The 21,721-nt window shown below is 41.7% G+C and overlaps 1 protein-coding gene and 1 pseudogene across 2 annotated transcripts in view; one reads left to right on the top strand and one right to left on the bottom strand.

The window, feature by feature from the left end:
* Positions 1-11,137, top strand: part of LOC119252288 (uncharacterized) — an 82,690-nt gene extending 71,553 nt beyond the window's left edge. For both annotated transcript variants that reach the window (XM_054698694.1, XM_054698696.1), the window contains one exon: positions 10,849-11,137. Coding sequence is in view for 1 of the 2 variants with exons in the window: in XM_054698696.1 (XP_054554671.1) it covers positions 10,849-10,874 (26 nt within the window). In the remaining variant the exon portion in view is untranslated. The remainder of the gene's footprint in view (positions 1-10,848) is intronic.
* A 7,182-nt stretch (positions 11,138-18,319) lies between these two features.
* Positions 18,320-18,877, bottom strand: LOC119251372 (protein transport protein Sec61 subunit gamma-like; annotated as a pseudogene).
* Between the last annotated feature and the right edge of the window lie 2,844 nt (positions 18,878-21,721).

Raw genomic sequence — 21,721 nt, forward strand, 5'->3', positions numbered from 1 at the left:
TTAGGCGGCAGAAGTAAATGCAGTGGCATTGTCTCTTTTAATAGCCTTAGGTTTTTCTGAATAAGAAATATAAGTTACTTTTTTAGAAGAGGAGCCATCTGTAAATACAAGACCTGCTGGATTGGGCAGCGGTGAGGAACTGACAACATAAGGAAAAATGAGTTGCTGCCCCTTTAAGAAATGTAGTAAAAGGTAGGAAGGCAAATGGAACTTAATGTCTCCCTTAAAGATTGGATAACTATTTGTTAGTTATTATTAAGTTGGAATAGAGTGTCAAGCTGCTTTTTTTTTTTATAAGGAATAATTAAGATCTGAAATTTATGCCCAAAAAGCTCAACGCGCTGCGTTTTGTTTTTAATTATCAGTTAAGTCACCAATGAAATGTAAGCACAAACAATATACATATACATATTTTTTATGGTGACAAGCAAATGAATTTATTTAAGAGGGCCATTCTGCCACAGCACCCCAGTTGGGGTGTGAGGAGTAGGTAAAACCATGTATTTTTAGTTATATTGTCAAGCAAATTTTGGGAATTATTTAATGTGCACAAAGAATTAGTCCTCAGTTGTACACGATGAGGCGACACTGACAGTGTGTTAACAACGAGTAAGCGGCCCCTTATTTACAAAAAGGTGATTTTTTTGTTTGTCACTTTTAGGCTTATTTATATAAACAGTAAAGGGGAGTTTGTCTTACCTCTGGGTTTCTTCAGAGAAGGTCTTCTCCTGCACCCGGTTCTTCATAGTCAGAGGTAGCTGAGAGTCAAGCCTGTCCTCCCTCCTGGCCTATGGTTTGGGCTGGCCCCTCCCTCTCTGGAGAGTGTGGGACAGTCCCTCTTTTCCTCACCCTGTGAGATGGCACTGAAGGCATGGCCCTGGGGACAGTTTTTTTTGCAGCTGAGGTGTCCAGGTTGTTGGCAGTGGAAGCAAGCTGGCAGCCCATTAAGAGGCTGAGGTCCCAAAATGTCCTAAGGTGCATGGGGCCCTGGGTGAGTCTGAGGTGGCAGGCACTGACAATGGGAACTGCCATTTACTGGGCCCTTGTCTTGCCTTATTTTCTTTTTTTTTTTTTTTTTTTTTTTTAGTCTAGTATCCTCTTTATATTGCTGTAGGCCTTGAAGGCCATGTCCAAAAGAGTTAAAAGGATTTTAGGCTTTTGATTTAGTCTCTGGAGTTAGCACCTGATGTCAGAGCTAGGCTGACTAATGAAGGAGACTGAGACCATTAAATTGTTGGTCTAGATTAGTATAACTTTTTATAGCCTCAGCAAATTTAACCTGAAATGACTGGCTTATTAGGTTTTAAGAAGTCTCATGTGTATTAGAATAATTTTGTTTGTTTATATTTATGTTGAAAAGGTGAAATAATACTATGAGAATACTTTTTATGAGATATCAGTATACCCAAATTGACTCAGTTTGTTTTTATAACAAAAAACAATTTGACCTTTAACACTTTTTTTTTTGCCCTTTTTTTTTTTTTTTTTTAAAACACAAACATACCTCACTCCACCTGCATCCAGAACCATCATACCCCAGCCTTTAATCTCCGCATTGCAAGGCATTACAATAGCCGCCACACTATGATTTTTCTAGACCACACAATTCAGACACATTTTTTAATTTTTTGTTGTTGTTGAGATGACATTAAACTTTAGTTTCCTTATAATAAGGAGCAAAATGTAAACCTGAAATTTTAGTAAATGATTAACAAATTTTTATTATTGAATTTAGCAAAACCTTAGTTTAGTCTTGGTTTATTTTTAGAACTGGAATTTTAAGTTAACTGCAGAATTGTCACTGTAACAATTTTATACACCAAGTTTTTCTTAGGCCAGCACTAAATAGATTGACAAAAGCAAGAAAAAAATTAGACACTTAATACCATAAACATTTTTTAGTAACTTGTCCATATGGCTTTAGATGTTACCTTGAATTCTGTAAAGAAATATAGTCATTTACTGGGAGAATATTTTGCTTATTTTAAGGGAAAAGACAAGTAGATTAGTCTTCCTGGAACAAGATCTTATATCAAGAGATGGAAGCCTAGAAGTAAGTTTTGTTTGTTTGCATAGGCCAGGTTAGTTATTTACTTTGTATAGCATGAATAAACACATTTAAATAGAGTAACATATTAATATTCAACATTAAAATTTTAAGGCATGTATGTTTTAAACCATTAAATTTTGAATTAATAATTTTTTTTTTTTTTTTTTTTTACAATTTTAGATCGCGATCTCAAAATTTAGGATTTTTTATAGGCGCCATTTATAATTAATCCTCCGGAGGCAAAAACAAAACAAAACACAAAGACAGACACAAACAGACACAGAGATCTCTTGATATACATTTAAAATTTTGGCCATGTGTAGGTATTTTAAGAAATAGTCATTTTATTAATATTTGTGAAGACACTGAGAAACTACAATTTAATAAATTTTAGTTTTTTAGTAACAATTTTTTAAGTTTGACCCATGTATTTAGCCAAGTTTTAATATATATATATATTTTTTTTTTACATTAAGTAGGTTGTTAGTAAGATAGAAACTAGAATCCTTGCAAAGAACAACTATTTAATTTTAACTCTTACTTAAAATTTAGTCCAAGACCCTTACTTAAAATTTAGACCAAGACCACAATAATTTTAAAGTTAAGTAGTTTGTTCTAAATTTTTTAGATAAGAAAAGCATTTTGAGTTTGTATTTTTAAGTAATTATAATTTGGCTTTACATTGTTTTTAGTTTTATTTTACTGAGACCAAGCACATTGTTAAGACAAAAGACAATTTTTTTTTTTTTTTTTTTTTAGAACCATGTATGGGGAGTATCGGAGAAGAGGCAGATTTTTAGTCTGTCTGTTTTTAGGCGTTATTAAAATTTGAGGTTTAGAATTTAGCTCAAAAATGTTTGTATTATTACTTTATATTTTGCCAGGTTAATTAGTTTTAACAAGAAGTTTAATTTTTTTTTTTTTTTTTACAGGTCTAATAAGTAAATTTAAAAGCTTTTATTTAACCAATAAGCCTTTTGTATAGCTTGTTAGCAAGTCAAAAGTAACTCAGCAGTTTTTACCTTAGACAATCTAAACTTTAAAATCAGAAAAACACAGGGAAATGGACTTTTTTTTTTTTTTTTTTTTTTTTTAGAATGAACCAAAATAGATTTTTAAGGTGAACAATAGAAGAGTTTAGTCCCCCACAGCAGGAAGGCAGTAGAGACCTGTCAGTGATCTCAACACTGGAGAAAAAGTCCAGGCAGCTGCTTGCTGAGATTAGAAGCAGTCCCCCAACTTGCCTCCTGTTTTTTTTGTTTGATTTTTTTTTTTTATTCAAATTTCCATCCCTGGAAAACCAAGAACACATTTCTACAAAATTTAGAAAAGTAGCCAATTGTGCATACAAGGTTTTTATTTATTTATTTAAACAAGCATATGTTTCATTATATTTATAAAGTCTTCGAAAAACAATTTTATCATCTGAAGAATTTTGATCACCTTTTCTAATACGGTAGGCTATTTTTTTTTTTTTAATTTTGGTTTTGCATTTTTTATTTTGCCCCCAGCCAGGCTTAAACGACCTATTTGTTTAGGCAATTGTTTTGTTAATATGAGGATGTCAGCCTAGAACTTTTACAGCCTTGACTCTTTGAGTTTTATTTATTTATTTTTTTTAAATAAAATTTAAAGCATATCTTGTAGCAGTTCCTTGATTTAGCGTATTTTGTAGCAGTCCCCATAGAGAAAAGGCATCCACAGGGACCTTTTCAGGCCTAAAGGTAGAATAATATGTGGACATTTCTCTCCTACCCTTGCCCATGTCTGTACATCAAGAGTGCCGTCCCTCGGGAACCACGGATAGCATGTTTCTACAAAGTTTAAAAAGGTTGTCAATTGAGCGTGGGAGGTTTTTATGTTTCTTTGACTAAGCGTGTACTTAATAATGTCTATAAAGAGTCCTCTTTCTTTAGACTCAATATGGCTCATAACTTTTCAAGATAAGACCCCCACTCGTCTAGTTCTGAATTACTGCTCCTTCTCACTCCGCCTATCTCTACGGAGGGGCTCCGGTACCCTAGAGCAGATCCTAGCCGTTCCCCGAAAACTGAGCACGATAAGACTTACCTGTCAGGTCCCTGTTCGTGGCGCCACCTGTTGCGAGCCAGCCGCAGCAGTCTGGGTGTCAGGGGTTCCTGAAGGATGGGAAGGCGTCGGCGCAATAGTAGAGAAAAATGGTAAGGGAAGAGGGAATGAGGAGACTCAGACACTTGATCAGGGTGCTGACATCTTCCTACTGAGGGTCTCAGCAGTCCTTTATTTATACTAAGCAAATTGTGAGTACACAAGCATAAGGTAGGAAGATAACAATTATCACATGTCCCTTTTTAGGAGCCGCCAAGGGTCTGTTTGCCTTCCGGCAGAGGTTGTAACATTTATTATTTTTTGTCTTAAAGAAGGCATAGTTGTTAACAAATGTTTTCAAAATAGTTATTTACTTTAAACAATTTAACAGTTATTGTATTACTGGCAAAAAGTGTATGTGTCTACAATTAACATTTCTAAGTTTGCCATGGTGAACGATTAACTATGGGCTGAGGGAAACAAAGGGCAGGAAGTTACCTGGGGGAAGGGAGACAAAGGAATTTTTTCTAACTAACCTACAAAGTTTAGACCAACATATAACTAATTGATTAAAGTAAAAAACAGAAGGCTTTTATTTAGAAATCATTATTTATATTGTTTTAGTTCTACCAGTCATAAAATTGCTGTTGACTTATTCTTGAATGCATACTCTAACAGCTACCATACCACTGTCACCTCCAGGGAATCAGCCCTAAACAAACAGGAAGAATTTAGCAGGAGTTAGCTATGGCGCCTCCTGGCTCATCAGAAATGTTCTTACACTTGGAGAATGGATCACGTCTGCCACCCAACTGCTATCTTTAAAGTAATGGAATTTCCTTCTCCAATTAGCTCTTGCCTCAAAGGACCACATCTCCATATTAAAGACTTGGCCAGGGATGTTTACAGCCTTTTGTTCCCAGAAGTTTTTTTTTACTTGTTAATGTAAGGCCAAATGTTGACTGCCTTTTGGCAGAGAAAGACTAATTTTATAAAAAATGTAATATTTGTATCATGCAGTGTCATTTGCCATCAAATTAGTTATTCATTAATTGCTCAAAAAGCATTTGCAGTTTTACTTTTAAATGCGTATTTTTAGCAATGGTAGAGACTAGCCATAAACAAATGAGGAGAATCTTGAGTCAGCTAACGAGATTCCTGATTTTTCAGAAATCTGCCCCATGCCCGGACTTTTGTCAGACGACATGAGTAGCGCGGCTCCCATTAGAAATACACTTAATTTTATCAAACCTGATGAATTTCTATCACCAGTGATAAACTTGTGGTGTGTTAATTTGGCGACCTCAGGAGAAGGTCACCTCTTTTGTGTCAACACCATTTGGAAAGCAGATAACAGCTCCCTGAATTAAGATGAGAATGATGAGGAGACTTTCAGACTTGGGGTGACTTGGGGAGCTGTGACTTGAGCTCCAGGTGTCCCTGTGCTGACTCAGTCCTTCCATATCCTGAGGCAAAGGGTCACGGGAACCGCAGCTGCCAGAGGAAGCAGGATCCTGAACACCAGACTTGCTCCCACAGGGGACACTGATGTGGTTCTGGTGGGAGGAGAAGACGGGAAGTGGGAGTGGGGAGGAGTCAGACATCATTACGTCTGACTTTAACAATTTCTCTTTTAACAATTTAACAAGAGAAATTTAACAATTTCTCTTGTGAGTGTTTAATTTGTATTTGTTACCCATTGTCTTCATTTGCCATCTTCCCATGTGCTTTTATACAAGTTGATGTAGTTTATGTTTATAATAGTTTTGGGTAACAGTAGATAAAGGGGCCACCCTGGTGGTGCTAGGGCTTATGCACAGCACTCTAAAGCTATCTGCAGCCCAACTACTATCCCAAGGCAGGGAGCTACCCCCATGGCACAACAGATCTCTCTTATCTTGCCCCCTGCTCCCCTCCGCAGTATATTTCAGTTAATCTACCTGTTCTGCTCCCCACTCTGTCTCTGGTGAATCCTCTCACCCCCCCCCACAGCTCTGGCCTGTACCCCAGTTCTTATATGCATAAATAAATAAATCTTAAAAAAAAACAGAATAGATACAGGTATTGTGAGCAAATTTGAGAAATACCTAATATGGCATGTTAGATACAAAAATTGCGGCTGTCTGTCCCCTCATTTTGGAAAAAGGTGAGCACTTCTTCTTCACTTGTAAAGGAAGATTTCTCTTGATATTTAAAAATAAGCAGTGTATACATTGTGAGTATGGAAATGAGTATGGACTCTCCCATTCCCATTTATTGCCCTGTCTGTGAGTATGGTCAGGTCAGGCCTTGTGCTGAGGCCACAGATGGTAAAATTTACTGATTTGAACCTGTTTATGGTAGGAAGAACTTCACCATGGGATATCATTTTTCTTTTCATAAAGAAAATTTTCAAGAGCTTTTCCTACTATTTGGACAAGGAAGGGGATGAGCTATGGATTCGTGTCCTAAATTAACTGGAGTTTATCCAACTTGAGCTTGTGCTGAGGAATCCAGGTGCTGAAGAATACCTTATGTTTATGATGTATTTTTTGGGTAACAGATAAACAATTGAACTGTGACTGTACTTGAGAAATAAGAATTATAGATACAAAGATTGGCACTGTCTGTTTTGGAAACGTGTACAGGGAGCTTTCTCTTGATAGTTAAAAACATACAATTGTGTTGTGTGGTTGTTCAAATGTGTGTGAATCATGTGTGTGGAGCTGAGTAGTCACAGGTGTGTACTCTCCCATCATCCATGTGTCGTTCCTGGCCCACGTCCCCCACGTGCCCTCCTGTGTGACCTGGAACTGGACCCCAGGAGAGAGTGTCCGTTGGCCCCCTGAACAGTGTCAGGATGAGCCCTGGAGGGGACACTCCAGTCACAGCCCAGGACACGTGTCTCTCCTGGTCGTGCTGCTTTTCTTCTGGGTCCTTTGATGGGATGTTTGTCCTTTTTAAGATTTACCCCCAGCTACTACCATGAAAATTTTCCTTCTGTTGTTCTGAAAAACTATTAAAAATTGATAAGTAAGGTGTGTGTCATGTTTTTGATCTAATGGGGCATTACAGAGTTTTTATAATTAGATTCAGACTTATGGAACTATTTAGAGAATGTACAAGGTTTTGACTTGGCTTCTTATCATTAATTAAGGAGGTGTTTGCTGTGAAGTCACATGCTGTCTGTAAAGCAAAAAAGAGATTTCCAAAGACTAATTTTTTTATCCATAGATATTACCACTTTTGTTCTTTCTTAGAATATTTTATTTAAGTTGCTTTCATGCTGGACAACAAAGGATCCATTCCTCTAAATCCTCTTTGTAGCATGTTGTGATACCAGTGCTGTCACTGATTAATTAGTAGTATTAATTGTATATATATTTGTCTGAGAGTCATGTTTATGATTTCATAAAAATTACACAAGATTACTTATTTCAAGACAGATTTTTATACAGGAAACTTTGTATTGATTATAGTAGAAAACTTTTATGCTAGCCATTTTAAGGTAACTGTATTAAAAATCCCCTGCTTTTAACATAAAAATGAGAAACTGAAATCCCAGCTATCACACAGCTCAGCACCTCCCACTGCAGACCTGAGGAGCAGCCTGAGGAGAGGAGGAGACACCAGGCCCCAGACAGGACAGGGCAGACCCTGGGTCTAGACTGAAGCTGCTCATCTGACACTCATGGTCCTTCTAACCTCAGGAGCTTGTCTCCCCCCAGCTGAGCCCAGAGTCCATGTCCCCAGAGTCCTGGGCGGGGCTTATCTCCTCATCCTCTGTGAGCTGCTCCCCCTCCCCATCTCCCTCATCTTCTCTCTCTGGGCTCCGGGAAGAGTCATCTGAGGAAGGTGAGATCTTCATCCAGAGGGAGGGGAATCCCCAAGTGGGCATGTAGGGGGTCCTTGGGAGAGTCAGAGTGTCCTCAGGATCCTCCTCCCAACATAGCTTCTGATTCCTCTCATGGGGACCCCAATCCTCTCCTAGCTCTTCGGGACCATGTCATCACTGTGAACTCAGGCAGAGCAGACATGGCTCCCTCAGCCCTGGGGGTGCTCCTGCCTCATCTCTCACTCCCACTGGCCCATCTACTTTCTTCCCAATTTCTGTCCTTTCTTCCCTTCAGCTTTCCACATGTGACACATGGACTTTTCAATGCCCCTGGAGAGATGCTGTCCTATTCTTGTGTTGATCAAGATTATCTATGTTCCTAAAATCATGCTCTCAGGTGTCCCAGGGACATGAACCCCAAGTTTTGGAATAACTGGGGTCCTGCCTCTGACCAGCTGACCTGGAAGCCAGAGGTCACCCCTCTCCAGGGGAGAGTGTCCCCTGCTGAGAGCAGCCCCAGGGCAGGAGCCTCACCCTGCAGGGGGAAGGGAGGGGAAGGCCCAGGACCAGGGGGCACGATCCCTTGGGGCGGGACATTCTTTCGTATTGGGGCCTCCCCTCTACCCTCCTGCAGGTTAGTCAAGGGAGGGGCCACCTCAGAGGAGGAGTGGATAGAAAGGAATCTATTGAGGAGGTCAGTGGACCCCCTCAAACTATGAGTGTGACGACCTCAAACTAGGAGTTTCTGGAGCCAGTTGTGTCTCCTGTGTGACCCCTGATGCAGGAGCAGCTCCAGGAGGAAGGAGCAGAGCTGACTGACAGGGAGAGTGAGGCTGCTTCTCCCCCACAGGAGCTGGTCTCTGCTGGGCAGGGGACAGGAGCCATAAGAACAGCGCAGGGGCAGGGGGAGGGAAGGGCAGAGGGACAGAGGGGAACTGGAGGGTAAGGCTAGGGCCCTGGGGAGGAGCCTGGGGGTCACTGGGGAGATGTGGGAAGGAGAGTCTGGAGGGGTTGAGGATGGTCCATCCAGTGAGGGTGCAGGTCCCCAGGCAGCTGCCCCTGGTTTCAGAATAATGTGGACACAGAGCTCAGAGTCTTTGCTCTGAAAACCTTGGCTGGATCCTTATTCATTTGTTCCCTTTCACATTTCTAACAAGTTCTTTAAAATTCTCTACCTCTTGAGGTAGGGAGAGTGGAGGACAGTCCTTCTGTGGTCTCAGGGGAGGCGGAGACAGAAGTGGATGGGGTGACCCTGGGTGAGTATAAAGAACCCGCATCTCAGGTGTTTTAGCTTCTGGAAGCCCCCACCCTCCCAGCCAAGGAGTCTCCCAATCCCTGGAGACCTCCCCCTCCACAGGCACCTGGACCCCCTCACTGGGCTTGTCCCCTTCTCATTGGTGTCACCTCTTGAGTGGGGAGGGGCCTATGGCAGAGGCACAGCTGAGGCCCTCCTGGGGAGTGCTTTCATGGACAGACCAGGTGGGGGATCCCCTCATTTCCCCAGGCCCCTTGGGCCCTTGTTGTCCTCTTTGTGCTCCTCCTCCTGGTCCTTCCAGCTCTTCCTGCCCTGCCAGTGAGTAGGGGACTGACTCTGTGGACTCACCACAGGGAAGAGGTGTTGGGGGCCAGGGGCCTTGCTGTGGATCGCACTAGTTTCCTGGACAGGAGGCCCCTGTGGATGAAGGAGGGGTGGGGTGTCTTCCCCAGGCTCCCTCCCTGATAGGCCCCTCCTTACCTGTCCATCCTGTCTCAGCAGGGGGTGAAGCTCTGATACAGTTAACAAGTTTGTCTTTTCCCCATTTCTTGCAATCCCCCCTTATCTAACATTAACAGGATGAATAGCTTGCCTTTCCCATTTGTTGCAGCTTCCCCCTCCCCTTGAGAAGAAAACCAAGCTGGCGCCCACCAGTTTCCATGCAGATCCTTCCCCCTCCCCCTAATGAAAAGGAGCTGGTGTGGTCACTGCATCTTTCCCACCACCCGATCCCTGGGCTCTTTCACCACAGTCCCCTGTGTTTCTCCCTCAACCCCCACATTTTGACAGTGTTGACTCTTCCAAACAAGAGCCGGGAATAGCTTTCTATTTCTTTGTGTCTTCTGTTTATTTGAATGGTATTTTATACCTTTGCTTGTATAGGCCCTTCACCTCCTTTGTTGGGTTATATCTGAGCATTTACCTTTTTTTTTTTTTAAGATTTATTTTTTTTTATTTATACAAGAGCTGGGGTACAGGCCAGAATCATGGGAGGGTGAGAGGCTTCCCCAGATACGGAGCGGGAAGCAGAAAAGCAGACGGACCTACCAAAAGCACTACTGAGGGGAGCAGTGGGCGAGACAGGAGAGGTCTGCCACACCATGTGGGACTCTCCTTGGCCAGCCGGTTGCAACAGAGGCTGATGGACAGCTTCACAGAGCTGTGCTCAACCTGCTGCACCACCGGGGAGGGCCCTGTAAAGGCAGGAACGGACATGGTGCAGGTTTTCTGATCCAGCAGACCGGGTAAAGGAGGAGTCAGAGTCCTCGGTGGTTTTTTGCAGGTCTTTTATTGGGGTTCACCAGGCATATGGCAGACAGGGGTGCTGGGGGGCCGGGAGGCTGGCAGGCTGGCAGGCTTCCCAGCCCCCAGCAGATCTTCTCTCTGGGCTTTCCGGCCTTCTCTCAGCTTCTGCTTCTCTTGCTTCTCTCTCGGCATCTCTTTCGGCTTCTGCTGCTTCTCGGCTTCTTCTGGCATCCCTGTGACGCCGCCCTTAAAAGCACAGTCTTAGCGCAGGTGTACCCACTCCAGGTGTCCGCCATCAGGCATGCATTCAGGATCACAGGGTTCCCTCATCTATCCTGATGGTGGGAGGGCAGAAAAGCCTGATATCTTTTACCTTACCCTACAGCCCTATATCTGAGTATTTACCTTTTTTGGCAGGTGATTGTACATGGAATTGTAACTGAGGCCAAAGACTGCAGGGGGCCTTGCTGCCCCAACCAGCTAAGACGATGGTAAACAAAAGAAAGGGCCTCACACCTTGGGGCCAAAGACTTCCAAAGGGCCTCACACTGTGGGGCCGGGCCGAAGATTTCCAAAGAGCCTCACACTGGGTGGGGCTGAAGATTCCCTGCACCCCACACCATGGGGCCAGGATTAATCTGCAACCCGCAAACATCCCTTGTTTTTTGTTCTTGGTCATATAAGAAAAAACTTCTTGGAAAGTACATTGGGCAATAAATTATATGTATAAGAATACTGTAAGTAAATGGCACAAAGAAATACTTGCCTAAAAATTAAACACTGTAAATTTGGCCTGCCTGACAGTGGGAAATAATTTTGTTATACATGAACATGCCTGACAAGCAATCCAGTACAACGACTACAGTAATTCCTTCTTTTGCCCTTTTTAGAAGTTTCTTAGGAAAGTTTTTAATGGTCTGTGAAGTTAATTGTGTTAAGAAGTTTCTAGGTAGAAAACCCTGTTAGCTGATAACCAGGAAGCAGCTGGTCTCCAGCTGAAGGCCATATAAATAGAAGAGTCTTTTGATGCTTAGGCTTTAGCTCTTAGGAGTGTACCGACAGCTATTAGCTGTCTTAGGTGATTGACTAAGCTGAAATAATGAGTGTTAGTGTAAGGTTTAGTTTTTTTTTTTAATCTATTAACTTTGAAAGATACCGTGTTGCTGAGAGCACGCAGTAGCCAGATGTCCATGGGAAAAGAATGCACTGATTGTTTCTTCTTTGTTTCCATGCATATGTTGGTGTAATCTCACTGCTTGCCTGAATGTATAAATAAAGACCCGCTGAGACCCTCAGTAGGAGATACTTACGCAAGACATTGTGTGTGTGTATCTGCCCCATTCCTCAGTTGTGCTGACAGGGTCCCATCCTTCAGGAACACCTGACACCCAGTTTGCCTAGGCCCCCCCCCCCCCCCCCCCCCCCCCCCCCCCCCCCCCCCCCCCCCCCCGGCAAAAGACAGTTACAAGTAGTGGTAGTGGCCCCTAGAGGGGAGTGCTGGTGAGGATAGAGAGAGCCCCAGGGAAAATGTGAACAACGTATTGCATTTTGGGGTAGAGACTCTGAGAAGAAATATGATGGACTGCAGAAGCAGCCCTGGAATTCAGTGTTCTGGATTCAGTATTTTCAGATTTTCAGCGATTCTGGAGTCTGCAATTTCTGCCCCCACCATGCCAATCTTCCAGAAGGCTGTTGTGGGCCTCTGAAGGACGTGGAGATGCTTCTAGCAGCCAACCTCAGAGAAGAAAAGTTCAGAGGCTTTGCAAGAATCCGAGTGACTGAAACTCTTCCTGGTTTTGCTGCTATTGCAGTCTAGCAGGGAAGGCAAAGATCCAGAGGGGGAGCCTCGCTGAGCTGCATGAGTGTGGCTGTTTGTCAGCTTGTTAGGCCACTGCAGCTGCTGTTTTGAGTGTTGCTTGTCTGGTGCTGTGCGGGGGCATCTCGGCAGCTCTGGGGAGCATCTCCTCTTGTGTGGTCTATTGTCTTCATGAGTTGGATCCCGGCCTATAGTCTGGCTGCTCCAGGTCCTCAGTGGCAGGAAGATGCCATCTTGGAAGCATTTGTGTTTAGGATTTTAAAACACTGGACACTGCTTCGGGTGAGGTAAACGGCCATTTTTGGTTTCAGTAACACATTCTTTTCCCTGTTTGTTAGATAAAGCCCATTATTGTTGTTCTGTGACCCTGAGCAGTCTTGCAAATGTATGTGCAGGTGAAGAACTTGGACAGTGATCGGTACACTATTTGGGCAGTGTCCTTGGCCAATTTTAGTACCCATTGCTGCTCTGTATCAGGATGACTTTTTAAATTTCTTTTTACCTAGCTTATTATTTACATATAAGAAGGTCAGTATTTGTGTGTGTTATTTCATATCCTGCCACTTTGCTGAACTGGTTTATTCTTTTGTTTGTATTTAGGGCTCACTATGTATATTATCATATCGTCTACAAATAATGATAGGTTTACTTTCTATTTCCCAAATTGTATTACTTTGATGTCTTTCTCTTGTTTAATTACTCTCATGAGGACTTCTAATACTATGTTGAGTAGCAGGGGTAAGAGTGGACATCCTTGTTTTTTATCAGATCTCAGTGGAAAGGCCTTCAGTTTTTACCATTGAGAATGATGCTAGTTGCGTGTTTGTCATATATGGCTTTTAATATGTTAAAATGCCGGAAGCCAGCTCCAGCAAACTGTCATGTCAGGGTTCCTGTAGGTAAAGACATCATCGGCGAGAATGAAGGGATGAGGGAAAAGGGAATGAGGAGACACAGACACTTGATCAGGGTGCAGACACCATCCTGCTCAGGGTCTTAGCAGCTCTTTATTTATACATTACAAGCAAACTGAGGGAGTATATAAGCATATGCATTAAAGCAGGAAGACAACAATCATCATATCTTTCTCAAGAATAACCAGGGCCCTATTTGCCCTCCTGCAGAGGTCATAACATTTATTATTCTTTGTTTTAAAGAGGGCACATTTGCTAAACAAAAGTGTTCTTAGAATTGTTATTTATCTTAAACAACCAAACAATCATCTCATTACTAGCAAAAAAACTTATGTGACTTGAGGCTAACATCTCTATATTTACCATAGTGAACGATTAATCAAGGGCTAGGGGAAACAAAGGACGGAAAGTTATCTGGGGAAAGAAAGACAAAGGGATTTTTTCTAACTAACTTATAAACTTAAGACTCACATATAACCATATGATCAATGCAAACACAGAAAGTTTTCATATAGAAATCATCATCTAATAATATATTGTTTTAATAAAATATTGATTCAGTATCAAAGAAACAAGGGCCTGGAGGGCGTCAACACTGGGCAAGTACTGACTCTTCCCTAGACAAAAGCTCTCAATTTAGGGAGGAATTCTCCTAATGTAACAAAAGAGTTTTTCTACCTATTACTCCTCTACTTTTCTCATCAGCCTAGTTTCCGTATCTAACTTTACAATCAAGGGAAAATTCCTTTTCTTTTGAGATTGCTGATTGTTATTTCAAGGAACTACAAATATTTCATCCGAGGCAGGGCCAGAGATGATTACAGCTTTGGATCCCCAGAATAGTTAATACGTGACATATCAGTTGTTGTAACATTGACTATTTCCAAGTGCACTGTTTGTGCTACCATGGTTATTAGCTCTATCAGTCAAAAAATTATTGTTGACTGAGTCTTGAATGCATACTCTAACAACTGCCATGACAATACTCACATCCAGGGGAATCAGCCGTAAACAGGAAGAATTTAGCAGGAGCCGGCTATAGAGCCTCCTGCCTTATGAGGAACTTCCTCACTCTTAGAGCATGGCTCTTGTCTGCCACCTAACTGCTATCTCTGTCTAACTTTATTTTTTTTTTAATTTTTTAAAAAGATTTATTTATTTATACAAGTACTGGGTACAGTTAGAAGCGTGGGAGCGTGAGAGAATTCACCAGAGCCAGAGTGGGGAACAGAACAGGCAGACTGATGAAGAACGCTGCTGAGGGGAGCAGCGGGCATGGCAGGAGAGGTCTGCGCGCCATGTGGGACCCTCGCTGGGGTCCGGGGATGGAACCAGTGCTGCAGAGGCTGCAGGCAGCTTCGCAGCCCAGCGCTCAACTGCTGTGCCAGTTGAGCGGGCCAGGGAGGCCCACTATCTCTAACTTTAAAGCAAAAGCATTTCCTTCTCCATTAATGGCCCTTGCTTTAAAAGACAACAAATCCATATCAAAGACTCAGCCCGGGGATGTTTACATCCTCCCCCCCCCCCAAAGCTTTTAGGTATGACATATCACTTGTTAATGTAAGGCCAAATGTTGAATTTGGCAGAGAATTACTAATTATTTAAAAATGTATTATTTGTATCACACAGTGCCATTTGTCGTTATTCGGTAATTGATCAAACAGTATTTGCTGCTTTACTTTTAAATGCGTAACAATTGCCACATACGGTAGAAGCCAGCCATAAACAAATGAGAAGAATCTAGCAGGAGTCAGCTAATGAGATTCCTGACTTTTCAGGAATCTGCCCCACGCCCAGACCTTTGTCAGACAACATGAGTAGCATGGCCCCTACTATTAAAATATGTTGTATTTATTGCTAGCTACTTGAAGGTTTTCATCATAAAGAATGCATAATCTTATCAAGTGGTTTCTTGGCTTCTATTGACATGATCATATGGCTTTTATCTTGCTTTTTGTTGATGTGGTGAATTACATTCATGTTTTTCTGATGTTGAACCATCCTTCTGTCCCTGGTATAAATCCTACTTGATTGTGATGTATAATCCCTCTAATATATCGTTGGTTTGGTTTGCCAACTTTTTATTGAGGATTTTTGTGTCTGTGTTAGAGAAATTTGCTTGTGGTTTTCTTTTTTATGTTGTCTTTGTTTGGTTTTGGTATTAGAGTGATGTTGGCCTCATAAAATGTATTTGGAATATTTCCTTCTTCCACAATTTTTTGAAATAGTTTGGGCAGGATTAGATTAGTTCACCTTTGAAATCTGAGTAGAACTCGCTTATGAGGCCATCTGGTCCTTTTGTTTTATGTAGATTTTTTTGACCACTGTTCAGTTTCCTTGCTTATGATTGGCTTGTTCAGGCTTTTTATTTCTTCCATAGTCAGTCTTAGATGATTGTATTTTTTTTTAGCAGATTTTTTAAAGATTTATTTATTTATATAAGCACTGGGGTATAGGCCAAAGAGACAGGGAAGGATGAGAGGATCCACCAGAGACAGAGCAGGGATCAGAACAGGCAGAAGGACCGAGATACACTGCTGAGGGGAGCAGTGGGTGAGAAAGGAGAGGTCTGCCACTCCATGTGGGAATCTCCCTGGCCATCCGGGAATAGAACCGGCACTGTGCAGGCTGTGGACAGTTCACAGCACTGCGCTCAACCTGCTGCACCACCGGGGAGGCCCAGTCTTAGATGATTGTATAATTCTAAGAATTTGTCTATTTCATCTAGGTTGTTGAACTTGTTTGCATATAAATGTTTATAGTCATCTTTTATTATCCTCTGAATTTCTGCAGTGTCTTGTAGTTCCTTTTTTCAAAAAAGATTTATTTATTTATGTATATAAGAGCTGGGGTTTAGGCAAGAGGTGTGGGGCACTGGTGAGAGGATTCACCAGAGACAGAGTGGGGAACAGAAAGGTGGACTGAGTGAAATACATTGCTGAGGGGAGTAGTGGGTGAGACAGGAGAGGTCTGCTGCACCATGTGGGTTAGCTTCCTGGACAGGGATCGAACTCATGCTGCAGTGGCTGATGAGGGAGGCGCCTGTAATTCCTGTTTTAAAGTCCAATTCATTTGAGTTTTCTCTTTTTTCTTAGTGATCTTACCTAGAGGTTTGTCCATTTGGTTTATTTTTGGAAGAACCATCTTTTGGTTTCATTAATCTTTTAGATTGCTTTTTTCATTTCTACTTCATTTATTTGTGCTGTAATTTTTATTTCTTTCTTTTGACTTTTGGATATTTTTGTAACTTTTCTAGTACCTCAAAATGTGAGACAAATTTGTTTATTTGGGCTCTTTCTTGCTTTTTGATGTGGGTCTGTATTGGTATATACTTCTTTTTTTTTTAATTTTTTTTTTAAACAGGCATGTATTTTTATTTTTATGATTTATTTATTTGTTTGTTTGTTTGTTTTTGTTTATACATGCACTGGGTACAGTCAGAAGCACGGGAGGGTGAGAGAGCTCACCAGAGCCAGAGCGGGGAGCAGAGCAGGCAGAAGGACCGAAGTACACTGCTGAGGGGAGCAGCGGGCGGCAGGAGAGGTCTGCGCGCCATGTGGGACCCTCCTCTGGTGGCCGGGGAGCAGCCGGGGATCGAACCGACGCCGCAGAGGCCGCGGGCAGCTTCGCAACCGAGCGCTCAACCGCTGCGCCACGGGGGAGGTCCTGGTATATACTTCTTAGTACTGCTTTTGCTGTGTTCCATATGTTCTGGAATTTTGTGTTCTCATTGTCATTTGTCAAGGTGTATTTTTATTTCTTTTTTGATTTCCCTATTGATCCAGTCTTTCAGTAGTGTTTTTTTTTTTTTTTTTCAGTCTCCGTGTATTAGAGATTTTCTGTAGCTTCTTTTCATTGTTGATTTCTAAATTTGATGCTTTTATGGTATGATTTCATTCTTCATGAATTTGTTGATATTTGTCTTTGACACAATATAGGATCAATCCTGGAGAATGTCCTATATGCACTTGAAAATAATGTACATTCTATTTCTTTGGGGTGCAGAGTCCTATAGATGTCTACTACGTCCAGGTGGTCTAATTCTTTGTTTAAAGCCTTAATGTCAGGCCTCCCCTGGTGGCGCAGCGGTTGAGCACTGGGCTGCAAAACTTCCCGCAGCCTCTGCAGCACTGGTTAGATCCTCGGCCCCCAGCGAGGGTCCCACATGGTGCAAGACCTCTCCTGCATTTCCCGCTGCTCCCCTCAGCAGTGTACTTTGGTCCTTCTGTCTGTTCTGCTCCCTGCTCAGGCTCTGGTGAATTCTCTCACCCTCTGGCGCTTCTGACTGTACCCAGTGCTTGTATAAATAAATAAATAAATAAATAAATAAATAAATAAATAAATAAAAATAATGAATCTTTAAAAAAAAATAAAGCCTTAATGTCCCCATTTGTTTTTTGTGTTGTTCTGTCCACTGGTATGAGTAGGGTGCTGAAGTCCCCTACTGCAAATGTGATTTTTCCAATATCTGTTTTCTGAGTTGATAGTAGTTGCCTAATATATCTTGGTGCTCCTTCTTTTGTTATGTATATGTTGATGATTGTTATGTCCTCCTGGTGTATTGCTCCTTTAATCATTATGCATTGTCCATCCCTGTCTGTTGTTACTTTTTTCAGCTGGAAATCTATTTTGTGTGATATAAGTATGGCTGTTCCTGCCTTTCTTTAGGTCCTATTTGCATGTTGGACTGTTTTCCAAACTTTTACCTTGAACTTATGTTTACCTTTGGAGCTCAGGTGTGTTTCCTGGAGACAGCAGAAAGTTAGATTGTTTTTCCTAATCCAACTAGATACTCTGCATCTTTTAATTGATCAGTTCAATTTGTTAAATTTAGAGTGACTGTTGAAGTATGAATTGATTATTGAAGTCTATTGCTGACATTTTGTTTTGAATTTTTTTGTTGTATCTATGTCCTTTTTCAGTTCTTTTTTGTGTGTTTCTATTTGACTTCAATACTATAGGTCTGCTCCATATTTTCTTGGAAAGGAAGTCTAGTTTTTGCAAACTCTTTCAGGTTTTCTTTAGAAGGCTTTTATTTTTTAAATATTTTGAAATTCTTTTAATTTAGAAATAGAAATCATCTTGGAAGAAATAAAATGAAAATCACAAAATATATAGGCAAAGTTTTACTCCATGAACTTCTTGAGTTCTCACTTGTTCACCAATTCCCAAGATGAAAAACACTCTTCTGGAATGGCATCCGGCCACCAACAATGAAGTTATTAATAGGGATATGGATCAATTTCACAAAAATCCAATGAATCCCTTTATAGCAAATCCTATTGCTGTTGCCATGACAATCTTCTGGAATTCTTCTCTATCAGGTTTGGTGCATTTTTTAACTAGTCAAATTGAGTCCTTCATAAACTGATGACTTGACTCAACAAACTGCATTACCTGATCCTTGATGTCTCTGCAGCCACCACCCAATGCCAGAGACAGATCACACTGTTTTAGATGGTTTTTATTTTCCCTGTTATCTAAAGGAGAGCCTTGCAGGTTAGAATATTCTTGGCAGCTTTTGTCTTTAAGTTTTTAGTCACATCCTTCCTTTCTCTCCTTGCCTGAAGTATTTTTCCTGAGATGACTGATGACAACCTGATCTGGGTTCCTTAATAGGTTATCTTATTCTTCCCCCTACCAATGTCAGCATTGTTTCCTTGTCTTGATCTCTTGGAAGTTTCACCACTTGTGGGAAAAGTCTGAGCTACTCCATTTCCCTACACCAGCACACCCTGAGACTGAGAAGTTAGAAAACTACTTACTAATCTTTGACAAAGGAGCAAAAAATTCGCAATGCAACAAAGACAGTTTGTTCAATAAATCATGCCAGGAAAACTGTACCACTATAAGCAAAATAATGAAACTAAACCACTACTTCACACCATGCAAAAAAATCAACTCAAAACGGATAAAAGAACTGAACATAAGACCTGAAGCCATAAAATATATAGAAGGAAATATAGATAAAACACTACAGGACATACATCTCAGTAACATATTTAAAGACTCATCCCTCAAAGCAAAGAAAGTGATGGAAAAAATAAACAGCTGGGATTACATCAAACTAAAAAGCTTCTGTATAGCAAAAGAGACAGTAACCTAAATAAATAGACACCCTACTGACTGGGAGAAAACTTTTGCTCTCCATACTACTGATCAGGGACTGATCACAAAGCTATACAAAGAACTCAAATGACTCAACAAAAACAAAGTAAACAATCCAGTCAAAAAATGGGCAGAAGAACTTAAAAAACATTCCTCCAAAGAGGAAATGCAAATGGCCAACAAGCATATGAAAAAATGTTCACCATCCCTTATCATCAGGGAAATGCAAATCAATACCACAGAGAAACCACCTTACACCAGTAAGAATGGCACATATCAAAAAAACTAGCAACAACAAATCTTGGAGAGGATGCGGTGAAAATGGAACTCTCCTACTTTGCTGGTTGGAGTGCAAACTGGTCCAACCACTATGGAAAGCTGTCTGGAAATGGAGTCTACTGAAAATGGAGCTACCATATGATCCGGCAATTCCACTTCTAGGGCTCTACCCAAAGAACATAAGAAGAGTAATTCAAAAGGATAATTGCACCCCTATGTTTATTGCAGCACTATTTATAATAGGCAAGACTTGGAATCAAACTAAATGCCCCAAAATAGATGACTGGATCAAGAAGATGTGGTATATATACACAATGGAATATTATTCAGCGATTAAAAAAGATAAACTCATGCCATTTGCAGCAACATGGATGGAGCTAGAAGGAATTATGCTCACTGAAATAAGCCAGAAGGGAAAAGAAAAACATCGGATGGTGTCACTTATAGGAGGAGTATAGGGGAACCATACAAAGGATCAAGAACGAAATAATAATACAAAACACAACGAAACAAAACAAAACAATACATAGTCCATGGGGGAGGGGGTGGGAGAGGGATCAAAATGAGGAAGGGAAGAGAACAAGGGATTATGGTTAATGGTGCACAGGTGAATTGGTGGTGTAAATTCTATGGGTACTACACCTGAGAAAAGAAAACAAATATTCTAAAATAAAAAAAGAACAATGATGTAAAATATATAAAAATAAATAATTTTTAAAAACCAGAAAACTACTTTAACTTTTTTTAAAAGATTTATTTATTTATGCATACAAGAACCTGGTTATAAGCCAGAGATACGGGGGGTGAGAGGATTCACCAGAGACAGAGTGGGGAACAGAACCGGCAGATTGACGGAAGTACACTGCTGAGGAGAGCAGCAGGTGAGGTTTGCTGTGCCATAGCAAAAGTTTGCAAACTAAATGTACTTTTAAACCATATTGCCTATTTTTGCAGAAAATCACAGGGCAGAATAACTAAGCAGTAATTTTTAGCTGGCTTCGTTGGAATACTCCATATAGGATTCAGAGCGAACTGTTGACATCTGGTCCGTGTAGGCTTCTGGAACAAGTTGGTCTCATCAGACTCCACCTGGGCTTTCCTCTTCTCGAGGGTACCAGGGACTTTTCGTTGGCCGGGTTGTCCAGTCCTGCCAATGGAGGCAAGCTTCCTCACCTTCTTTGGAGGTCTCTGGAACCCTATGAACAAAAAGAGGAAAGTAAATTATTAACAGTAGGGTAAATGGTTTTCAGGCTTTTCTGCCCTCCTGCCATTAGGATTGCCCTGCCTGATGGGGCAAGTGCATTTTGTTACATTGTTATAAGCTGGTTGTTTACTTCTGTGGGCCATAGCAGCAGTATTATGATATCCTTCAAGAGAAGCAGAGGCAGAAGAGAGAAAGAAGCCCAGGGTGAAACCTTGCCCCGGGCTTGGAGGCCTCCCGGCCCCCTAGCACCCCTGCCTGCCGTGTACCTGGTTGCTGCACTACATGTAAAAGCTCAATAAAAGCCTGAGAAAGCCACCCAGGGCTCCAGGACTCTCCTTTACCTGCCTGCCGGATCATAGAACCAGCTCTGTGCCTTCCTGCCGCTACATTAACCCATCAGCATCAGGGCAATTTATATTTGACAAGACAGAACAGTGAACAGTGTTTGTTGACAGAGCAGCAGGAACAGGCCCTGAGGGCTGGGAGAGGCAGTGAGGGGAGGTGTGTCCTTCCTGCAGGGTGTCCAATGTCCCCAGTGTTGTCCAAGGACACTTGCCCTGTGCTCTGTCCCTCCTCCCCCCTCCCTCCAATATGGACCCAAGGGCAGCATTCAGGGAAAGATAAGGCTTCTGGGTGTGTCTGCCCAGGTCAGTTCTGAGTCCAAGGTTCTCTGTCTGCTCCCCTTTACTACTAAGTTGTGGTGTGGGCTGGGCTGGGCTGGGCTTGGGACCTGGGGTGGGGCTGGGAGCAGTCCTTTGCAGCTTCAACCCCTTCCCTTCCATGCCGTTAATGGATTGAATGTGATTAAACAGAAGCAGGACTCAGCTGTGCCTTCATCTCTGCAAGTATGAGAATGAAGAGATAAAATTCAGTCTGTGTGGTGAAAGGATTGGTGCAGTAAACAAAAGGAAAGCCAGGCTAAGTTTCTTACAGACAGGAAATTTATTGTGTTCCCCGGTTAGGTTTGCT

This window comes from Talpa occidentalis, unplaced genomic scaffold (assembly GCF_014898055.3).
Source record: "Talpa occidentalis isolate TD23 unplaced genomic scaffold, MPIMG_talOcc4v2.1 talOcc4.2, whole genome shotgun sequence".
Classification (NCBI taxonomy): domain Eukaryota; kingdom Metazoa; phylum Chordata; class Mammalia; order Eulipotyphla; family Talpidae; genus Talpa; species Talpa occidentalis.